Here is a 23,877-nt window from a genome sequence, read left to right as displayed (position 1 = left end):
AGCGCACGGTTTGCTGTGACGTCACGGGCGTGTGTGTGTGTGTGTGTTTTTTTCTCTCCAAACAAGAGGTCGGGTGACGCCACTCCCATGTCTTTCCAGCATCAGCATCTCCAAAAGCAAATAACCCACCGAGGCGAACCGCACCGAGCAGATGATGCTTTTAGGGTAGACATTGTCACAATTTTGCACCTCGTTTATCATTCATGCATCTGTCAGAATGGAAGAAGACCGCTTTAAAATAGCCTGCGTCTCTCCATCACAAACCTCCCCGGCTCGTTTGATGGAGATCCTTTTCATTTAGGTCAAAGCGATGCAGAGGTTTATCTTTTGAGGACCCCGCACGGATGTAGCGCCAGGCGAACAAAAGGCGTCCTCCCCACCCACCCCACCACCTTCGTCTGGCTGGCGCACCTGGCTTGCCCCCCTGTTGCCTCCTGACATGACAGCGGCGCGGAGCCGAGTGCAGAGGAATAAAGGAGCCGGCGGACGCACGGCGGACACTCGGCCGCAGCAGATCGCAGCTTGTGGGGACGAGCGCCAAGGGCAGTGCGGCAGTCAGCAGGCAGACCTGGGGGAAGAGGAGGCTGCAGTGATCCGCGGTACTCCCCCCCTTAACCCCTACACCACCTCCACAGCATCCCCAATATATCCCAGCTGATTCGATGGCGGATGAATCCTGACTGCTTTCCCACTTTTCTAGCTCTGAGGCGCTTTTAAAAAGCCGTTTTCAGGCAAGGCTGGAACCTGGAGGGGGACTGATGTGCATGTTAGCCAGGCGTCATTTGCTCCCTTGGTTTTTGTTCACTCTGCTGGTCACCTGCACCATGGGATGTATTCAAAGCATCGCGTGCAAGCCCCGCATCAGACGGGAGAATATCGTGGTGTACGAGGTGTCAGCCTCCATCGACCAGTGCCCCACCGTCATCGAGGAGAACTCGCCCATCGTGCTTCGCTACAAGACGCCGTACTTCAGAGCCTCAGCAGGAGTTGTCATGCCGCCAGTGCCCCGGAATGAAACTTGGGTGGTGGGCTGGATCCAAGCGTGCACCCAAATGGAGTTTTACAACACATACAGTGACATTGGCATGTAAGTGCAGTACATGGGAGAGGGTAACACCTTAGTATGGGGAACATATTCACCATTAATTAGTTGCTTATCAACATGCAAATTAGTAACATATTGGCTCTTAATTAGTCATACTTATTAATGCCTTATTCTGCATAGCCACAACCCTAACCTTAACCCTAACCCTCTAACCCTAACCCTAATCTTAACCCTCTAACCCTCTAACCCTAACCCTAATCTTAACCCTCTAACCCTAACCCTAACCCTAACCAAATAACTCTAAATTAGGTCTTTGTTACTTACAATATGTTCCCCTAGTGTCCAAATAACTCTTAATTACAAACCCCGTTTCCATATGAGTTGGGAAATTGTGTTAGATGTAAATATAAACGGAATACATTGATTTGCAAATCCTTTTCAACCCATATTCAATTGAATGCACTACAAAGACAAGATATTTGATGTTCAAAGTCATAAACTTTATTTTTTTTTTGCAAATAATCATTGACTTAGAATTTCATGGCTGCAACACGTGCCAAAGTAGTTGGGAATGGGCATGTTCACCACTGTGTTACATGGCCTTTCCTTTTAAAAACACTCAGTAAACATTTGGAAACTGAGGAGACACATTTTTTAAGCTTCTCAGGTGGAATTCTTTCCCATTCTTGCTTGATGTACAGCTTAAGTTGTTCAACAGTCTGGGGGTCTCCGTTGTGGTATTTTAGGCTTCATAATGTGCCACACATTTTCAATGGAAGACAGGTCTGGACTACAGGCAGGCCAGTCTAGTACCCGCACTCTTTTACTATGAAGCCACGTTGATGTAACACGTGGCTTGACATTGTCTTGCTGAAATAAGCAGGGGCGTCCATGGTAACGTTGCTTGGATGGCAACATATGTTGCTCCAAAACCTGTATGTACCTTTCAGCATTAATGGCGCCTTCACAGATGTGTAAGTTACCCATGTCTTGGGCACTAATACACCCTCATACCATCACAGATTCTGGCTTTTCAACTTTGCGCCTATAACAATCCAGATGGTTCTTTTCCTCTTTGGTCCGGAGGACACGACGTCCACAGTTTCCAAAAACAATTTGAAATGTGGACTCGTCAGACCACAGAACACTTTTCCACTTTGTATCAGTCTTAGATGAGCTCAGGCCCAGCGAAGCCGACAGCGTTTCTGGGTGTTGTTGATAAACGGTTTTCGCCAGGCATAGGAGAGTTTTAACTTGCACTTACAGATGTAGCGACCAACTGTAGTTACTGACAGTGGGTTTCTGAAGTGTTCCTGAGCCCATGTGGTGATATCTTTTACACACTGATGTCGCTTGTTGATGCAGTACAGCCTGAGGGATCGAAGGTCACGGGCTTAGCTGCTTACATGCAGTGATTTCTCCAGATTCTCTGAACCCTTTGATGATATTACGGACCGTAGATGGTGAAATCCCTAAATTCCTTGCAATAGCTGGTTGAGAAAGATTTTTCTTAAACTGTTCAACAATTTGCTCACGCATTTGTTAACAAAGTGGTGACCCTCGCCCCATCCTTGTTTGTGAATGACTGAGCATTTCATGGAATCTACTTTTAAACCCAATCATGGCACCCACCTGTTCCCAATTTGCCTGTTCACGTGTGGGATGTTCCAAATAAGTGTTTGATGAGCATTCGTCAACTTTATCAGTATTTATTGCCACCTTTCCCAACTTCTTTGTCACGTGTTGCTGGCATCAAATTCTAAAGTTAATGATTATTTGCAAAAAAAAAAAAAGTTTATCAGTTTGAACATCAAATATGTTGTCTTTGTAGCATATTCAACTGAATATGGGTTGAAAATGATTTGCAAATCATTGTATTCCGTTTATATTTACATCTAACACAATTTCCCAACTCAAATGGAAACAGGGTTTGTAAGTCTTTCTTAGAATTTGTTCCCCATACTAAAGTGTTACCTGAGAGAGGTTTATTTTCATATGCAAAAGCACTCATCGGGTATTCTTTTTCACCTACCACACAAAGGTCCAGTTGGGAGTTGCCGGAGCTGCGAGAGGGTCGGGTCAAGGCCATCAGCGACTCGGACGGCGTCAGCTATCCCTGGTACGGAAACACCACCGAAACGGTCACCCTATCCGGCCCTACCTCGAAACCGTCCCGCCTGACGGTCAGCATGAATGACAACTTCTATCCAAGCGTGACGTGGGCCGTTCCCATCAGCAACAGCAACACGCCGATGCTGACCCACATCACCAGGGATCAGAGCTTCATCACATGGCTGGTGGCCATGAACTCCATCACCAAGGTGGGACCACAACACACACTTAGTTTGAGAATCCCACTGTGGGTTTTGTCTCCCGAAAACCGAAGCAATTTTCCAATAAAAACGTCAGGACCTAATTATGAAATTACGCCAAATCTGATTTTTTTTGCCCTTAGGTGTCGCCTGAATGCTCCAAAGTGCTTCAAATCTTTTTGCATAAGACTCTGTCCAAATTAGTGAGTGGTCCGAATCCGATTGAAATCTGATCTTTTCCAACATGACTTCAGTCTAAGGCTGTGAAAAATACGGCCCGTGGGCCACATACGACCCATTAGGATTTTCAATCCAGCCCGCCGGATGTTCTATATAATTTTTTTATTTCTTTAATATCAAAACTGTAGCCGCCATTATGATGTGCAGTGCTGTTTTTAAATGACCGTAAGTCTTGAACTATAGAAAGTATTTCAATGGTTGAAATCTGCGCTTTTGGGTGTTATACGAGTTATTACGGTCATCTACGTCACAGCAGCTCAAACGAGGAATAAAGCAGAGTGGGTGGGGCTTGTTTTCGGAGCAGCCAGCCCGAATTTTTACAACAAATTTCTGCATAAAAGTGATAATATATCATATTGTAGGTGTTTATTACACTTTGCATTCATATTTTGCTGTTTGTTATATTTTGTTGTGTTTTGCTTGATTGTAAAATATGTCTATCGAGGAGCTGGTCTGAGAAGTAATAGAAGAGCGATGTTCATATAATGTTAATATTCAGTGTTTTATTGTTCATAGTTAATGTGCATTTTGGTTGTCTGATTCCATACTTGCCAACCCTCCCGAATTTTCCGGGAGACTCCCGAAATTCAGCGCCTCTCCCGAAAACCTCCCGGGACAAATATTCTCCCGAAAATCTCCCGATTTTCAGCCGGAGCTGGAGGCCACGCCCCCTCCAGCTCCATGCGGACCTGAGTGAGGACAGCCTTTTTTCATGACGGGAGGACAACAGGGTGACAAGAAATAAATCATCAAGCCTAGAGATAAATTGTATTATTATGTTTATCTTACCTAAAAAAAAATATATTTATTAATTAAAAAAAATAAAAAAAAATACAATTTTACTATATTTTGCTAAAAACATCAACATTTATTGTATTTTTATTTGTATTTTTTCTGACTCCTTATTACATCCAGTCAAAGAATTATACATTAAAATAAACATATTTGAAATAATTCATTTTAAATTATCATAATAATTCATTTAAAATGACCATATTTAATTATTAAAATAATTGCTTGTTTATCAACAACTTTAGCATTTTCCATCCATCCATTTTCTATCGCTTAGTCCCTTCGGGGTCGTGGGGGGCGCTGGAGCCTATCTCAGCTACAATCGGGCGGAAGGCGGGGTACACCCTACATTTTATTCATTATATTTTGAAGCTCTCAGAAACCAAGTTATGTTATATTCCTTAATATTTATTTATGCAAGTTTGAAGTATCAATTATCTAAACACAGTTTTGTTTGCATATTTTCAGGATATATATATATATATATATATATATATATATATATATATATATATATATATATATATATATGATATTAGAGATGAAATAGTCTTGTGATTTTTTTTCCCACACATACATATATATATATATATATATATATATATATATATATATATATATTTATGAAATTCTTGACTTGGTGAATTCTAGTTGTCAATATACTCCTCCCCTCTTAACCACGCCCCCAACCACGCCCTGCCCCACCCCCGACCACGCCCCCACCCCCCACCTCCCGAAATCGGAGGTCTCAAGGTTGGCAAGTATGTCTGATTCAGTAAAAAACTGTAAAGTTCCATTCGTTTTTTTTGAGGTGGTCTGTTTTTAGAATTCTATCGGACACTGTGACTTTTGGTATTAGTGTTCCTGAAAAAAGGGACCCAAAATTGTACAGCAGATTTCTGTACGTATAATTTACACACGCATACACATTGGCCCGCCCAGACACATTTTCTTCTCTCAATGTGGCCCCCAAGTCAAAATATTTGCCCAGCTCAGGTCTAAGGGGAAATATGACCTGAATGCGACTTTTGCGTCAACTTTGGGCGAGCTACGTGGGGTACCCGGCAGGCACAGGACATTGATGCAATGTTGGTTATACATACACGTCCTTTAAAAGCGATTTTGAAACAATGTTGCAAAATAGTTGTATTTGTAAATTGACACAATGTTGGTGTCCAACATTTGACCCACGTTTGTTGGTTGGGAAATGACCAAATTTCAATGTTAAAATCGACATCACAACCTGACATTGAATAAACGTCGTCAAAAAACTTTTTGTTTCAACATTGTATTTGTGTTGTAGAATTTTGGTTGGGAAATGACCAAAATTCAATTGTCAAATCAACGTTAGAACCCAACATTGCTTAAAGGTTATGTTGTTTCAACGTTATGATTGAGTTGCTCAACGTCAGGGCCTAATTGAGCAAGTTCTCAACGTCGTTTTAACACAGGGGTGTCAAACTCATTTTAGCTCAGGGGCCACATGGAGGAAAATCTATTCCCAAGTGGGCCGGACCGGTAAAATCATGGCATGATAACTTAAAAATAAAGATAACTTCAGATTGTTTTCTGTGTTAAAAAATAGAACAAGCGCAATCTGAAAATATATAAATTGTAGTGTTTTTGTTTTTTTTACACTTACATGTTGCAGTTATTAGTAGTCTATTTGTTGTTGTGATAATATCCATCAGTCGACTAGGTGGAATTGAGTCTGGCAGAGTTTTAAAATGCTTCAATTGGTGTAATTTTTATATTTTTTTCAGAATATAGAATAATTAATATCAAACTCAAATTACAGGATGTTATTAATGTAATTTACCCATTTTCTTCAACTGATGTACAAACCCCGTTTCCATATGAGTTGGGAAATTGTCCATCCATCCATCCATTTTCTACCGCTTATTCCCTTTTGGGGTCGCGGGGGGCGCTGGAGCCTATCTCAGCTACAATCGGGCGGAAGGCGGTGTACACCCTGGACAAGTCGCCACCTCATCGCAGGGCCAACACAGATAGACAGACAACATTCACACTCACATCCACACACTAGGGCCAATTTAGTGTTGCCAATCAACTTATCCCCAGGTGCATGTCTTTGGAGGTGGGAGGAAGCCGGAGTACCCGGAGGGAACCCACGCAGTCACGGGGAGGACATGCAAACTCCACACAGAAAGTTTGCATGAACCCAAGACTACTCAGGACCTTCGTATTGTGAGGCAGATGCACTAACCCCTCTGCCACCGTGAAGCCCAAAAAACGGAATACAATGATTTGCAAATCCTTTTCAACACATATTCAATTGAATGCACTACAAAGACAAGATATTTGATGTTCAAACTCATAAACTTAATTTTTTTTTTGCAAATAATAATTAACTTAGAATTTCATGGCTGCAACACGTGCCAAAGTTGTTGGGAAAGGGCATGTTCACCACTGTGTTACATGGTCTTTTTTTAACAACACTCAGTAAACGTTTGGGAACTGAGGAGACACATTTTTTAAGCTTCTCAGGTGGAATTCTTTCCCATTCTTGCTTGATGTACAGCTTAAGTTGTTCAACAGTCTGGGGGTCTCCGTTGTGGTATTTTAGGCTTCATAATGCGCCACACATTTTCAATGGGAGACAGGTCTGGACTACAGGCAGGCCAGTCTAGTACCCACACTCTTTTACTATGAAGCCACGTTGATGTAACACGTTGCTTGGCATTGTCTTGCTAAAATAAGCAGGGGCGTCCATGGTAACGTTGCTTGGATGGCAACATATGTTGCTCCAAAACTTGTATGTACCTTTCAGCATTAATGGCGCCTTCACAGATGTGTAAGTTACCCATGTCTTGGGCACTAATACACCCCCATACCATCACAGATGCTGGCTTTTCAACTTTGCGCCTATAACAATCCGGATGGTTCTTTTCCTCTTTGGTCCGGAGGACACAACGTCCACAGTTTCCAAAAACAATTTGAAATGTGGACTCGTCAGACCACAGAACACTTTTCCACTTTGTATCAGTCCATCTTAGATGAGCTCAGGCCCAGCGAAGCCGACGGCGTTTCTGGGTGTTGTTGATAAACGGTTTTTGCCTTGCATAGGAGAGTTTTAACTTGCACTTACAGATGTAGCGACCAACTGTAGTTACTGACAGTGGGTTTCTGAAGTGTTCCTGAGCCCATGTGGTGATATCCTTTACACACTGATGTCGCTTGTTGATGCAGTACAGCCTGAGGGATCGAAGGTCACGGGCTTAGCTGCTTACGTGCAGTGATTTCTCCAGATTCTCTTAACTCTTTGATGATATTACGGACCGTAGATGGTGAAATCCCTAAATTCCTTGCAATAGCTGGTTGAGAAAGGTTTTTCTTAAACTGTTCAACAATTTGCTCACGCATTTGTTGACAAAGTGGTGACCCTCGCTCCATCCTTGTTTGTGAATGACTGAGCATTTCATGGAATCCACTTTTATACCCAATCATGGCACCCACCTGTTCCCAATTTGCCTGTTCACCTGTGGGATGTTCCAAATAAGTGTTTGATGAGCATTCCTCAACTTTATCAGTATTTATTGCCACCTTTCCCAACTTCTTTGTCACGTGTTGCTGGCATCAAATTCTAAAGTTAATGATTATTTGCAAAAAAAAAAAAAATGTTTATCAGTTTGAACATCAAATATGTTGTCTTTGTAGCATATTCAACTGAATATGGGTTTGCAAATCATTGTATTCCGTATATATTTACATCTAACACAATTTCCCAACTCATATGGAAACGGGGTTTGTACTAACATCATATAGTTTATTCTGTACACATGTAGCACCATCTACAACAAAACTTGTAAATTTGGAATTATTTCATTAATCACACATAAATTTGGAAGAATATATAAAAAAATTCAGCATACATTCAGAAGAGCTGTTTCTTTCATTCAAAAATTTCAGGTCATTTTTATACTTATCAAACTCATTCTGCGGGCCGGATAAAATCTGTTCAGGCCCGCGGGCCGCGCGTTTGACACCCCCTTTTGAATATCCTGTGCCTGCTGGGGAATAACACGGTCTTGTTTTTGATGATTTATTTCTTTATTTAACGAATAACATCCACTTGTTTCATCTCAGCTCTGTGCAACAAGGTAATGCTACCGAGTAAGACCAGGCGTTTTAATCAGATCTTACAGGGTTTACAGTGACATTTGCTACGCCAACTAACGGCTGGGATGGCTGTAACAAAAATGTTTAGCTTGTAACTGCAAGCATAACGATTAGCCGAGAGACAGCGCTTATCTTAAAACACGCTTAAGTTGAGGTGCCGCTTTCCATAAATTAAAAATAAAATGTATAAATGAAATCACTTTCATGTTTAATGAAGACTTGTTGGCCTTCACAGGAGAGGAAGCAGGGGATTGGACAGCCACACACGCATGCCACCTTTGTGCTTTGCTACAAGCTCTTTTTTGAGGTCAATATATGTTTCTCACCTTCTTTATCAAAGTGCTGGCAATCACAATTTTCATTTGCCTCATGGTGACTTATTTTCTATTAAAAAAACCACCAGAGTTTGAGTCCTCAATGTTTAGGGCATTATAGGGCTGCAGCTGTTAATTATTTTAGTAATCGAGTAATCAATCGATCAGTTTGTTCAATTAATCGAGAAATCTAGGGGTGTCTAAACTATGGCCCGGCTTGATCTATTTTCTGCATACGTTCTGCCATCTTGTAGACAATGTGAATAAATCAGGTCAATGACCATTAATGTTACGTTGCGGTGTACACAGCACAGCATTTACTTATATCACTCAATCAAAACACCCTTTCCACTCATGGCGAAAACAGCAACCAGCACAGGAAGTCAACACACATGGTTACACATAACACAACCTGCTCACAGACCTTTGTGGGTATTGTAAAACATGCCCAAACACTTTACATTTTTCAAATTGACACACATTTAGGCCACTACAATGCGTGATGAGAAAAATGCAAAACAGTCTCCACACTTATCATTGTTTTGCTAATTTTATCTGCTTAATACTTTTGATTGATTACAAAACTTTAAGGAGGTCAAAAGTCATACTTTCACATACTCTTAATATCCAGTTATATTCATTATATATTCATTATATTAATATGCGGTAATATTTGTGTGTGTGTGTGTGTGTATATATATATATATATATATATATATATATATATATATATATATATATATATATATATATATATGTATTTAAAATGTTTTTAATTTATTTATCTTATTTTATTTTATTAATTTAAAAAAAAAAAGGACCTTATCTTCACCATGCCTGGTTGTCCAAATTAGGCATATTAATGTGTTAATTCCACGACTGTATATATCGGTTGATATCGGTATCGGTTGATATTGGTATCGGTAAGTGTTGGACAATATCGGAATATCGGATTCCGGCAAAAAGCCATTATCGGACATCCGTATATATATATATATATATATACATATATATATATATATATATATATATATATATATATATATCCATCCATCCATTCATTTTCTACCGCTTGTCCATATATATATATATATATATATATATATATATATATATATATATATATATATACATATATATATGTGTATGAATGTACAACACAATGCGTATTTTAGAGAAAGTAGTTGACATAAACAAAAATGTTTCTGCATGCCATAACCTTCATTCTTTTTTTAAATGCATGCATATCATTAAAAGTGACATTGCATTTTTAACATGTACCGTATGCATGAATAATAATAATAATAATAATAATAATAATAATAATAATAAACTCCTGGGTACAGCACCACACAGATCAGGGCTCTGCATGTGCATTCTATGCGGTGGCTGTGTGAAAGCTATTTTGTTTAAAGTTCTGTGCACCCCATAGAGTCCAATTTGATTAATTTTTATTAGTTACACTATAGGTAAACGACAATTAATCAGGGTAACATAGTATATTGAAGCTTTTTTCTAATCTAATTAATAGATGTAATCTATTAATCGTTGTAGCCCTAGCGCATTGTATAACAAAAACATTTCCCCCTAAAACCTAAAAATACAGAAAGTAGGGCGTACAAAAACGGAGGTAGCACTGTATATACACTTTCTATGCTTCTTAGTTTCCCAACGTTTAATAAGCCAAGGCATATATTTTTAAGACAAAAAGATTTCACGGCACACCGGCTAGCATGCAATGACTTATTCTGTTTTATGAAAGGTAACAGAACGACACAGGTTAATTTAAGAACGTTCTGCCATCTGGAAGAACCTGTAATAATTCTGCCTGTCTATATATAAATGAAAAACAAAAAAACGTCGGGCCAATGAAGGATCATTGGATCATTTCTCGTGGCACACCTGATATAGTAATGTGCTGCAACACCGACTTGGCCTATTCTGGGAGGGTGGAGTACTCTAGTTTGGTTTCATACCTTTGAGCAAGGCATGCAAGCAGGGAGAAAGAGCAATGAAAGGTCACACAGAATTCCAACACAGCCGGATGCCTGAGATTAGGAATCTTAACATTGTAGTTTCATATCTAAAAAAAAAAAGGAGTGGACATTGTTTTAGAAGCACTGCATTACGCTGTGTTCCATAAGAAGGTAAAACATCTACCTATACCGGGGGTCAGCAAAGGGCGGCTCTTTAGTGCCGCCCTAGTGGCTCCCTGGAGCATTTTCCAAAAAACGGATTGAAAATGGAAAAAAAATTGGAGAAAAATACAAACGAACGAAACAATTTGCTTACAAGTTAAATCTTTGTCTCATTTTGTCCACCAAAAGTTTTATGCTGTGCGCGAATGCACAGAGGTGCGCTTTGTTGATGTTATTGACTTGTCGGAGCGCTAGTCAAGCATATTTGTTCAGAGCAAGCTAATCAATGCTAACATGCTATTTAGGCCAGATGTATGTACATTAGAGATGCGCGGATAGGCAATTATTTCATCCGCATCACAAAAGTCGTCACCCATCCGCCATCCACCCGAACTAACATTTTATCAAAACCGCACCCGCCCGCACCCACCCGTTGTTATATATCTAATATAGACGATGCAAGGCATTAGTGAGGTTATAAAGCTTTTGCCTGTTAAAGAAAGGAGACTGATCCAATGCAGCAGAGACATTCAATGCGTGCTACGCTGTCACGGCCCAGACGCACACCAGTGCGCAATCATCTGGGAGCCGCGCTGAGCGCACCTCCAAGCGCGCTCGCGCCACTCAAACTGCTGCAGGCAGTTGCGTTCTATCTTGTTTTAACATCCTGTGGCACTCTTCTGGGATCACGGCGGACGAAACTGCTCATGCTCAGGGTGTTTGTGGAAGTTCGGGGTTTTGCACAAATGTGATGCACCATGTTAGATGTCCCGGTTTTGTGACTGTTGTAGACATAAACAGCGTCGCAGCTCTTGCAAATCACGTAGCCAGCATTACTATCATCCTGATTTACAACCTCATAAAAACGAGTCCATGCTGAACTTTTCTGGCCTTTTTTTCCCCTGGTCTTTAGTATTCCCTTTTTTAGTTTGTCGTGTACCACGTTTGGTGCCGGCGTTGCCATCTTTTTTTTTTTTCTTCTTCTGTTGTGGCGTGCTGCAGGTGCCTGCTCGTTTTTCGTATGTGGGTAACAACATTTAACTATGTATATATATTTCCGAATTGGTTTAACTGCCACCCGCCTGAATCTATTCAAAATCTAATTTTTTTTAATTTCAACCGCCCGACCCGCGGATAAAATCTAATTTTTTTTTATTTCAACCGCCCGACCCGCGGATAATCCGCGGACTCCGCGGTTGTGTCCGCAAACCGCGCATCTCTAATGTACATATTGCATCATCATGCCTCATTTGTAGGTATATTTGAGCTCATTTAATATCCTTTACTTTTATCCTCTTTGTATATCATTTAGTTTTGCATGTCTCATGACACATTATCTGTATGTAATATTAGCTATATTTCAGATAGTTGTTTGTGTGCCACGTTGTTCCAGGCCACAGCAAACATTACCTAGCTTGCCAAAGGTTGTAATAAATCTATTAGAAGAAGACAGCCTGCTGTTTCCTTTAACTTGGACACACACATCTATACCTTTGGCCATTAAAAGCCAGTCATTTCCAGGAGTTATCTCACCTTCTGAGTAGCCTCTGATTTACTAATGGGTTCTCATGTTGTAAAAATGTGTAGAATAAATATTACACTTCAATATTTCTGTCAACAAAGATTTGCTTCAGTCTGCAACACAGTCATTTTGATAGTAGGCTATTATAGCTAATTTAGACACTTACGTCATGTGTTGTCTTCATTATATGACATACTCCAGACAGATTAGTTTTTGGTATTTTTGGTCCAATATGGCTCTTTCAACGTTTTGGGTTGCCGACCCCTGACCTATACAGTCGTCCCTCGCATGCTTCAAATATTGCGGCTTCACCACATCTCAGATTTTTTCTTTTTTTTTTAGGGTTTTTTAAAGCATATTCTACAAATTTGTGCGCTAAATCACAGGTGTCAAACTTAAGGTCCAGGGGCCAAATCTGGCCCGCCACATCAGTCTTCTAGACCAGGGGTCGGCAACCTTTACCAGTCAAAGAGCCATTTTGACCAGTTTCACAAATTAAAGTAAACAATGGGAGCCACAAAAATCTTTTGAAATTTAACATGAAATAACACTGTTTACGAAGTTTTTTTTTGCTTTGTGTTATGTATTAACCAAGGGTCTCAGACACGCGGCCCGCACCTTAACATGAAAATTTAATGTTAGTGTGGCCCGCGGGTTTTATATGAATGACGCTTGACAGCGTCATACTTGACAAGCCGTAGTCTGTCGATTATTCCAGCGTACCGGTACTACAAATTTCAGGGCAACTATTCTCTCGAACGTGGTGTGATGATACAGCATTTAGCGCTCACTACAACCGACGTGCCGGCCCAGCCACACGTTGTATGAGGCTTCTGCTTGAACACGAAAGTGACAGCAAGGCATACTTGGTCAACAACCACACAGATTACACTGACGGTGGCGGTATAAAAAACTTTAACACTCTTACTAATAACGCGCCACACTGTGAACCCACACCAATCAAGAATGACAAACACATTTCGGGAGAACATCTGCACCGTAACACAACATAAACACAACAAAACAAATACCCAGAATCCCATGCAGCCCTAACTCTTCCGGGCTACACCCCCCCACACCAAACCCCGCCCACCTCAACCGACGCACAGAGGGGGGGGGGTGTTGATGTGTGAGGGAGCAGGGTTGGGGTGGGGGCGGGGTTTGGTGGTAGCAGGGGTGTATAATGGAGCCCGGAAGAGTCAGGGCTGCATGGGATTCTGGGTATTTGTTCTGCTGTGTTTATGTTGTGTTAAGGTGCAGATGTTCTCCCGAAATGTGTTTGTCATTCTTGTTTGGTTTTGGTTCAAAGTGTGGCGCATTATTAGTAAGAGTGTTAAAGTTGTTTTATATGGCCACCGTCAGTGTAACCTGTGTGGCTGTTGACCAACTATGCCTTGCTGTCACTTACGTGTGCTAGCAGAAAAAGCATACAATAAAAGGCTGGGCTGGCACGCCTATAATGCAGATTGTAGAGGGTGCTAAATGTTGTACCGTCACGGCACGCCCTTGTTATCATTGCAAGGGCGAAAATCGGAGAATATTAATTATGGGAGGTTTCTGCGAGAGGCACTGAAATCCGGAAGTCTTCCGGGAAAATCAGGGGGCCGGCAAGTATGCAGCTGAGCCGCATCAGAGTGATCAAAGAGCCGCATGCGGCTCCGGAGCCGCGGGTTGCCGACCCCTGTTCTAGACTGTGGTTCTTTCATACACTCAATGATGGGCCGTTGAGGGAGTTGGCCCAGGGCCTCAAACTCGGGGGTAGTGTCCCTATTTAGAAGCTCTTCATAGTGCTCCTTCCATCTGTGTGTTATAGCCTCTTTCAGTGGGGAGAGTTCATCCAGTGGCTCCATAGTCAGAAAGCAGTTGGATTTCCAGTGTTTTTTGTGTCCACCACTGGTTCTTCAGTGTCCTAACCTGTGATTGAACAGCTTCTTTTGCTTTGGCACAGGCTTCTCTTTTAGCCTTGCAGTTGATGTCATTTTTGTAGGTGATGAATTGTTTGCCGTTTAATGTTGACAAGCCGCTGGATTTCGGTATCATTATCAGCATACCAGTCTTGAGGTCTTCGCATTAGGTGACAAAGGATGGCTTTGCAAGAGTTTTTGACTGCAGCAGAGAGGGTGTCCCAATGCTTTTCAATATTTTGTGGATACTGGTCTGGCAAGTCTGCACTAAGGGCTGCCTGCAGCTGTAGTTGGTACGTGATTTCTCAGAGTCGCTCAATGTTAAGTCTTTGGTGGATCTGTCCTTTGTGGTGCCTTCTTTTCTGCATCAGACGGATAAACATGGTGGAGCAAATGAGGCGGTGGTCAGTCCAGCATTCATCACCACTGGCCATTGCTCTTGTGCTAAACACATCTCGAAGGAGTTGGGAGCGGACAATGACATATCTCGGCGTATTGAGCGAGATTGCGAGATTGTGGTTTGTCCGACTCTGGCGTTGAAGTCTCCAAGAAGAATTGGTTTATCCTTTTTGGGGACTTTGGATAGAATTGTGTCCAGGTTACAAGTTACATCCTGCTGAGCATCAAGTGTTGGGTCATACTAACAACAGTGGCCATCTGACTGCTTGCAAGCATCAGGTGTAGTCATTAGACGCTTGCTGATCCCTACAGGAAGTTCATGAAGATGGTTGACGAGGGTGTTCTTGATGACAAAACCCACACCGTTGATTTGCAGCTCATTGACCAGATTTCCTTTCCAGAAGAAAGTATAGCCCTTCATCAGCCAGGCGGGTTTTAGAGAGAGCTGCAATGTCAATTCGGAGCATTTTTAGTTGTTTAGACGATGGCTGTTCGTCTTTCAGGTCGTTCCCTGGCTGGGCTGTCCATGAGGGTTCTTAAATTCCAGGTTACAAAATAAAACTTGTGTCTCTGACCACTTAATGGTGACCTGTCTGGATGCGGTAGTCCAGACAGGGCAGAAGAGGCAGGCTATTTTTAGGGTACCTATTCTAACTCTCTCCCCTCCTGGGGTGAGCAGATTGGATCCTTAAAAGGGCTGCTCAGTCATTGGTGAAGCTGCCGAAAAGCTCTTCACGATCCTTCCCCCACCACCACAGGACTTTGTATCCAAAGTGTAAAATAGAATGAGTTACCCTTTTGGAGGATGCCTGTGCAAGACATCTTTTAACGTTGGGAGACTGATACGCCTCCAGCCACTACATGGTCCTTGATAAGAGGATCCTAGATCCAGTGGCATGGAATCCAAGGCAACAGGAGGTCCCCCTTTACAGCCGTTGTGGTACATCACACTGCTGCCATCTTTCGTCTGGTTCGCCGTTGAGGTCTTTGCTATTTACCCATAGCTGGGGCTGAGGTTGACACAGGAGGGCATATCCACATTTTAGTGGGCGTCTCTGAGGTCCCCTGCTACTCCGAGGTCCTGTACAACTTTGCCTGGAACCACAGGGTACCAGTTACCGTGTGTGGCCACAAGGAGGCGTGTGTGAGTCTTGACAGTGCTGTGTACTGGCAGAGGAGATTTACGCACTCGACTCCTCTTTTTTCCCCCTGAAACAGGTGACTAGCCGGCGGCGGTAGCTGAAAGCAGAGAGCAACATGCATGCAACATGCACGAACCAAGCACTATTCAACTCCAAACACTACCACACTGAACTCATCACACACCCTGTGTTACATACACACGCTATTAAAAAAAAGCTGCTGGCACCCCGCGGCCCAAATTCCCTATTAAACTTGTGACGTCTTGCTCACTTTGAGCACCCCTGCTCTCTTGTTACTTTCAGGGTAGTTCTGTTTTTTGTTTTATTCAGAAATGTGCTACTGATTAAGAGACTTCAATTACCCAGTATCATTAAAGCGGTGCTGTCAAATGAGGTTTCAACAAAACCCAACTCTCTAATTCCAGGAGCGCATTGTTCTACAGACGGTGCGTTGGCGGATGAGGGTGGACATCGCTGTGGACCCCGACATGCCTCTGGGCTCACGAGCTTCACTGGTGGGCCGGCCTTATCAGGAGCAGCCGCACATCCTCAACTACCAGGAGCCCATCCCTCCCAACGCCCTGGGTCGGCCGAACGCCAATGACGCCCAAGTGCTAATGTGGAGGCCACGGCGAGGGGCGCCACTCGTCGTCATACCGCCAAAATAAGAGCCTGGAATGTTTGCACAGACAAAACCTATTGTCTGTTCTTGCCAAAACAAAAGACGAGGTACAGAACAGATAGACGACCCAGTGGTGGATAATCCAAGTGGATCTCACGCAACAGAATACAGAGAACTGGCGTTGCATCAAGTGTTATTTGGCCAAGAGTTGCATTTAAGGAGCTTTGCCAGCATTTTTACAACTCTTTTTAGACGCACCACAGAGGTACCCAACGCCAAACAAGAACTGCATCCTGCATCCTTATGTAGATCTTATTGCATGCAATGAGCAAAAACCGTCCTTGACAAGGTTAAGAATCGTATTTGTTTTGTATACATTAAGGACTTTTTGTGATTGAGAAGTCACATCAGCCATAAAAGATAGCACCATCAGGCTGATGATACCTCTTCAGTGCCATTAAAGGCCTTCAGCACACTCATTTCCAGAGTAAAAGAATGTATTAAGATTAATTTAAAAGACGTGAAGTATTATATTTATCTTTTTAGGTTAAGATCACGCATCGGTCTCATTGTAACAAGAATATCAGGTCAGTCTTCTCACTGAACGCTTGAGTTTATAGCACAATGAAATCATAGAAGAAACATTTTTCAATTCCAAATCAAAGCTGATATTTTTTTTCTTAATGTACCTGCTATGTTATCTTTAGGATATGTGCTCTTATGCTTCCAAAAAAGGAAAGGTACAAGAACAAATGTCACATTTGGAACCAGGCTTGTTTGAATCAGGGGTGTCAAACTCATAATAGCTCTGGGGCAGTACGGAGGAAAATCTATTCCCAAGTGGACCAGACTGGTAAAATCATGGCAGCATGATAACTTCAAAATAAAGACAACTTCATATTGTTTTCTGCTTTGGCCAAAAATACAACAAGCGCTTTCCGAAAATGTGCAAATCAAATAATCCTTTTGAAAATTCAGAGGAAAAAATTGGTGCAGTTTGAAAACACGATGAACTTGGACTTTGTGTCAGTGTATCGACAAAGCCATCAAACTTTAAGTCACAGCCTATCTGTGATTGAACAACATAAATCATGAATAGATAAAAACTCTTCCAGGTATTTAATACCTCATTTGTCCTGTCCACGAATTAACCCTGTGCTAACTCAACAAACCATACAAACGGAGGTAGAAACTATTCAGAAACTCATTTTTGATAGACATTTTGGGGCAATGCAGATGCTACATAATGATTTGTTCAAAGCAGAAGACATAAAACGGCAGGTTTTAAGTTTCATTTGTGTCGAGGGGAAGTAGCCGTACCTCTTGATTGGCCCTGTTTCAGCTGGGTAACTGTTTTGCACTTATGTTTGATTTTTCTCTGTGCATGGTATTTTAGTTCCTGTCCTGTGCACTTCTTTTTGTAATCTTCACTCCCTTGTTCCGTGCACAGGCTTCCACACCTGCATCCGGTTGCTTTGCTTGTGCTTCCTACGCGTACGCGTATTGTCCCCTGCTCAGAGTGAGTGTGTAATTACCACAAAAGAAGTCCCTTGACCTGTGCAATTACGTTTTGTTTCTCTCCACTTCAAGTTGTGTGTTCTCCCACTCTCTCGTGAGCGTGTTTTCTTTTGTTTGTATCAAAGAAGGTTATTTTACTCGCCTCCGAGCTTGTGACAGGCCCCAGTATAAACCGTTTGCTTGCCTAACAGAATTGCTATTGTGACATCCAGTGGACACATTTAGAACAGCAGTTTCTTTCATTAACACATTTTAGCTAATTTTCCTACTTTTTTGTTTTATTTGACACCCCTGGTTTAAATAGTTGTGCGAATGTGATGCGAATCAGGCCATTTTATCATTACACACGTTTAGACAATCAGGGAATTGGACTATGTTCCTTTCGAGTTCAAACCACGCAGAATATATTTTGACAAGGATGGATAATTGCTCACTGCTGTGTTCAGCAGTTTCTGCAGATAATCACCAATGAAAGGCCTTCCTGTGTCATGGCTCCTGCAACTCCACAAACAAGTCACATGGCTTATCTTCCATCTGTGCTTCTCTCCAGGTCCACGTCTTACCCTCCCATCTGCCTCTTCTCGGTCCACCTCAGCACACACACACACACACACACACACACACACACACACACACACACACTACCTCCATCCCAAACTGCTCATTTGCTCTGAAGGCCACAACTATGCAAAGGTTGTCTGAGTATAAACAGAAGAAAAAAAATTGTATTTGGAAAATACCTGTTTCAACTGTCTTGTCATCTCGAGTGTTTGTTGAATAAAAATGGCCAATGCAACCATGTAAATTCTCAACAAAAAGACGCTCTAGCTTTATTGATTCGCCTTCAGCAGCATTCGTCTGTTGCTATAGAGACTGGTTTGGGGTTTTCAGAGTGCAGTAGAACTGAAAAGAAAAACACGTTCAGAGTATTCATCGATGTGTAAAGCGCTTTAATTTTTATGTAAAGGGAGGCAAGCTTAGTCCATACCTCAATTTATTCATTTGTTTCTTCACACAAAAGACCTCAATTTGGCTTCATCTGTATGGTTAGTTTTCATTCCGCCACTAGATGGAGGCTCTGTCCCAAATTCTCCTTTTTTTTTTTTTTTTTTGTAAAGACAAATACTCTCTTGTATCAAACAACCAGCCCCCTTTATGAATATGGAAATATAAACCTAGAAGCCTGCTCTCTCCCAAAAATCACTACAGTCATTTACAGACATGTTTGTTTTTTAGCACCAGTAATGGAGCATGTCCATTTTCACGTCACTGCAGATTGGCAGTTACAAGCTATATCACATACACACGTCCACTGAGTCCCGCTCTGGTTGTGTTGTGCTGTGGCGCTGCAAGGCCGGACCGGACCTCTCTCTTTTAGACTTTAACAGCGCCGCCGTTGGCAGGTTTGTGCTCATAGCCGTACATGAACGTGGCTGCGATAACCAGTGTTGCCCCTGAGAAAAACACACTGAGCAGAACATAAAGAGGTGATACACGTGAGATATGGACGTTTTTTGTGTGTGTGTGTGTGTGTGTCTAAACAACCGCACAGAGCAAACTATTCTCTCTGAGGGCCACACACCTAAAAATAAATGCATGCGGGGACCATTTTGATATTTTTAATTTTCAAAACCAATACAATATACATAACCAAAAAAAACAGTGAAGTTGGCACGTTGTGTAATTCGTAAGTAAAAACAGAATACAATGATTTGCTAATTCTTTTCAACTAATATTCAGTGGAATAGACTGCAAAGACAAGATACTTAATGTTCAAACTGAGTAACTTTTTTTTTTTTTTTCAAATAATCATTAACTTAGAATTTAATGGCAGCAACACATTGCAAAAAAGTTGGCACACTGTGTTACATGGCCTTTCCTTTTAACAACACTCAGTAAACGTTTGGGAACTGAGGAGAACAATTTTTGAAGCTTTTCCGGTGCAATTATTTCCCATTCTTGTTTGATGTACAGCTTAAGTTGTACTTAAGGGTCTATTTTAGGCTCCGTATTGCACCACGCATTTTCAATGGGAGACAGGTTGGGACTACAGGCAGGCCAGTTAGTACCCGCACTCTTTTACTATGAAGCCACGCTGTTGTAACATGTGCAGAATGTGGCTTGGCATTGTCTTGCTGAAATAAGCAGGGGCGTCCATGGTAACGTTGCTGGAAAGGCAACATATGTTGCTCCAAAACCTGTATGTACCTTTCAGCATTAATGGTGCCTTCACAGATGTGTAAGTTACCCATGCCTTGGGCACTAATACACCCCCATACCATCACAGATGCTGGCTTTTGAACTTTGCGCCTATAACAATCCGGATGGTTCTTTTCCTCTTTGTTCCGGAGGACACGACGTCCACAGTTTCCAAAAACAATTTGAAATGTGAACTTGTCAGACCACAGAACACTTTTACACTTTGCATCAGACCATCTTTCAAAGACATGCACCTGGGGATAGGTTGATTGGCAACACTAAATTGACCCTAGTGTGTGAATGTGAGTGTGAATGTTGTCTGTCTATCTGTGTTGGCAATGTAATGAGGTGGCGACTTGTCCAGGGTGTACCCCGCCTTCCGCCCATGTGCAGCTGAGATAGGCTCCAGCACCCCCCGCGACCCCGAAAGGGACAAGTGGTAGAAAATGGATGGATGGGCATCTTAGATGAGCTCGGGCCCAGAGAAGCCGGCGGCGTTTCTGGGTGTTGTTGATAAATGGCTTTGGTTTTGCATAGTAGAGTTTTAACTTGCCCATACAGATGTAGCGATCAACTGTAGTTTTCTGAGGTGCTCCTGAGCCCATGTGGTGATATCTTTTACACACCGATGTCGGTTTTTGATGCAAGGTCGCAGGTATTCAATGTTGGTTTTTGGTCTTGCACTAACGTGCAATGATTTCTCCAGAGTCTCTGAACCTTTTGATGATATTACGGACCGTAGATGGTGAAATCCCCAAATTCCCTGCAATAGCTTGTTGAGAAATGTTCTTAAACTGTTGGACAATTTGCTCATGCATTTGTTCACAAAGTGATGACCCTCGCCCCATCCTTGTTTGTTTACCAATCAGCCTGTTCACCTGTGGGATGTTCCAAATAAGTGTTTGATGAACATTCCTCAACTTTCTCAGTCTTTTTTGCCAGCTTTTGTGAAACATGTTGCAGGCATCAAATTCCAAATGAGCTAATATTTGCAAAAAATAACAATGTTTCCCAGTTCAGTAATGCGGACGCTGTATCGATCCGTTGTGGTGAAGAAGGAGCTGAGCCGGAAGGCAAAGCTCTCAATTTACCGGTCGATCTACGTTCCCATCCTCACCTATGGTCATGAGCTTTGGGTTATGACCGAAAGGACAAGATCACGGGTACAAGCGGCCGAAATGAGTTTCCTCCGCCGGGTGGCGGGGCTCTCCCTTAGAGATAGGGTGAGAAGCTCTGTCATCCGGGGGGAGCTCAAAGTAAAGCCGCTGCTCCTCCACATCGAGAGGAGCCAGATGAGGTGGTTCGGGCATCTGGTCAGGATGCCACCCGAGCGCCTCCCTAAGGAGGTGTTTAGGGCATGTCCGACCGGTAGGAGGCCACGAGGAAGACCCAGGACACGTTGGGAAGACTATGTCTCCCGGCTGGCCTGGGAACGCCTCGGGATCCCCCGGGAGGAGCTGGACGAAGTGGCTGGGGAGAGGGAAGTCTGGGCTTCCCTGCTTAGGCTGCTGCCCCCGCGACCCGACCTCGGATAAGCGGAAGAAGATGGATGGATGGATGGATGGATGTTTCCCAGTTCGAACATTAACTATCTTGTCTTTGCAGTCTATTCAATTGAATATAGGTTGAAAATAGAGATGACCGATATTATCGGCCTGCCGATATTATCGGCCGATAAATGCTTTAAAATGTGGTATCGGAAATTATCGGTATCGGTTTCAAAAAGTAAAATTAATGACTTTTTAAAACGCCGTTGTACAGAGCGGTACATATCCGGTAAAACACGGATATAAACCCAGTCAGCAGCCCCTCCCCTCTACCCTCTCCCCTCTCCCACACACAACACAGGAGTTGACGACTGCAGCATGAGAGGTTTACAGGCGACGCTTGATGACCTCATCAAACCGCCGCAAGCGGAGCATAACAACAACAAGAGTGTGTTGTTGCCGGTGCTGTAGCCGTGGCTAACAAGCGAGCTCTCTCGGTGACTGACTAACGACACCATGTCTATGGTTTGGGATCATTTTAAAGTGGGTCTGACGGATAAAAAACTGGGAATTTGCAATGACTGCAAAAAGTTGGTTATGCGAGGAGGAACCAAGACGTCTTCCTTTAATACGAGCAATTTGATCTCCCACCTCTTCAAGAATCATAAGGAGATACACTGTCAGAAAAATTGTATGTAAATCATCAAAAAACTTTCCGTTCCCTGAGTTCCCAATGAACAGACAAGAGGCTGTCTTTGTTACACCAAGCTAAAGGCTTGGGAAATTCCATTGTGCACGATGAGAGAAGACGGGAGGGGGGTTATCTATTGTGATCCAAGACTTTCCCAAGCTGAATCCAGGACCAGCCCAAGCCCGAGGCATCTTTTTCTTTTGTGTTAATGTGACCGAAAACAATGACTGCTTACATACTCCCCATTCCTTTAGAAACAGCTGTTGTTATGTAAACAGGGAAAGTCCAAATAAAAAGAGGTGGCGGAAAATCTTTCGCCAGAGCGTGGTGGAAGACTGTACAGAGAGTGCAGTTGCCGCGTTTCTCCTCAATTGAGCCAAATTGGATTCTGCCTCTGTTTGATTCTTTGCTTCTTGTCTTGTTTAATAGATGTCATCAGTGTTTGAACCTGACATACACGATGAATACAAGCGGAAGATGGATGAAAAGCAAACACCGGAAAAAAAGTAGTACCACACAGTTGTCGCTTAAAGACTCCGCCGAGAAAAAACAGAAATACAACAAAAACCACCCCAGGGCGAAAGCTCACGTCGTGGTCAGGGACAACGCACGCAGTATGGCAAAAGCTACGGTGACTAGTCTGCCCTGCATGGCGCACACTCTGCAACTTGCAGTGAACAGAGATGCCCTGTCTCAACGCAGCATTTCAGAAGCTCTGGCTGACTGCTGGGCCACTTCAAGCACTCACCACTAGCTTGCAGCACATTTGTGTTACAAATACGTTAGAGCAGGGCAGATTGAGCCCAGTTTATAATTTCCTGTTCTACAGTATGCCAGGCAGTCTTGCACTAAAAGAGGACTACCGTATTTTCCGCACTATAAGCCGCACCTAAAAACCACACATTTTCTCAAAAGCTGGCAGTGCGGCTTATAACCCGGTGCGCCTTATATATGGATTAATATTAATATTCATTTTCATAAAGTTTAGGTCTCGCAACTACGGTAAACAGCCGCCATCTTTTTTCCTCGTAGAAGAGGAAGCGCTTCTTCTTCTACGGTAAGCAACCGCCAAGGTAAGCACCCGCCCCCATAGAAGAGGAAGCGCTTCTTCTTCTACTGTAAGCAACCTCCAAGGTAAGCACCCGCCCCCGTAGAAGAAGAAGCGCGCGGATATTACGTTTCATTTCATTTGTGTGTTTACATCTGTAAAGACCACAAAATGGCTCCTATTAAGAGACACGCGTACAACGCAGAATTCAAACTCAAGGCAATAAGTCACGCAGTAGAACACGGAAATAGAGCAGCAGCGAGAGAATTGAACATAAATGAATCAATGGCGCGTAGGTAGAGGAAGCAACAAGATGACCTGCGCCACTAAGACAGGGAGACAGCGCCGGACGACATACGCCAAC

At 42.6% G+C, this 23,877-nt stretch overlaps 2 protein-coding genes across 3 annotated transcripts in view; one reads left to right on the top strand and one right to left on the bottom strand.

Annotated features, from left to right (window-relative positions):
- The first annotated feature begins 103 nt into the window (after positions 1-103).
- fam78ba (family with sequence similarity 78 member Ba) lies at positions 104-17,765 on the top strand. Its single transcript, XM_061933990.1, has 3 exons — positions 104-1,087; positions 3,087-3,366; positions 16,374-17,765. The coding sequence occupies exons 1-3, from the start codon at positions 759-761 to the stop codon at positions 16,614-16,616; spliced, it is 852 nt and encodes a 283-aa protein (XP_061789974.1). The 5' UTR covers positions 104-758; the 3' UTR covers positions 16,617-17,765.
- A 1,113-nt stretch (positions 17,766-18,878) lies between these two features.
- The window catches only part of slc35a3b (solute carrier family 35 member A3b), a 54,438-nt gene continuing 49,439 nt past the window's right edge, over positions 18,879-23,877 (bottom strand). For both annotated transcript variants that reach the window (XM_061933970.2, XM_061933978.1), the window contains one exon: positions 18,879-19,556. In XM_061933970.2, coding sequence (XP_061789954.1) covers positions 19,463-19,556 — 94 coding nt within the window. In that variant the 3' untranslated portion in view covers positions 18,879-19,462. The remainder of the gene's footprint in view (positions 19,557-23,877) is intronic.

The sequence above is a fragment of the Nerophis lumbriciformis genome, linkage group LG03 (genome assembly GCF_033978685.3).
Source record: "Nerophis lumbriciformis linkage group LG03, RoL_Nlum_v2.1, whole genome shotgun sequence".
Taxonomy (NCBI): domain Eukaryota; kingdom Metazoa; phylum Chordata; class Actinopteri; order Syngnathiformes; family Syngnathidae; genus Nerophis; species Nerophis lumbriciformis.
This window is presented reverse-complemented; position numbering and strand designations above follow the sequence as displayed.

Bases quoted from the DNA above. Each gene is read 5' to 3' on its own strand.
- fam78ba (XM_061933990.1), top strand. From the start codon at position 759: ATGTGCATGTTAGCCAGGCGTCATTTGCTCCCTTGGTTTTTGTTCACT. The intron at 1,088-3,086 runs GTAAGTGCAGTA...TACCACACAAAG, and splicing joins ACATACAGTGACATTGGCAT to GTCCAGTTGGGAGTTGCCGG. The intron at 3,367-16,373 runs GTGGGACCACAA...CTCTAATTCCAG, and splicing joins CCATGAACTCCATCACCAAG to GAGCGCATTGTTCTACAGAC.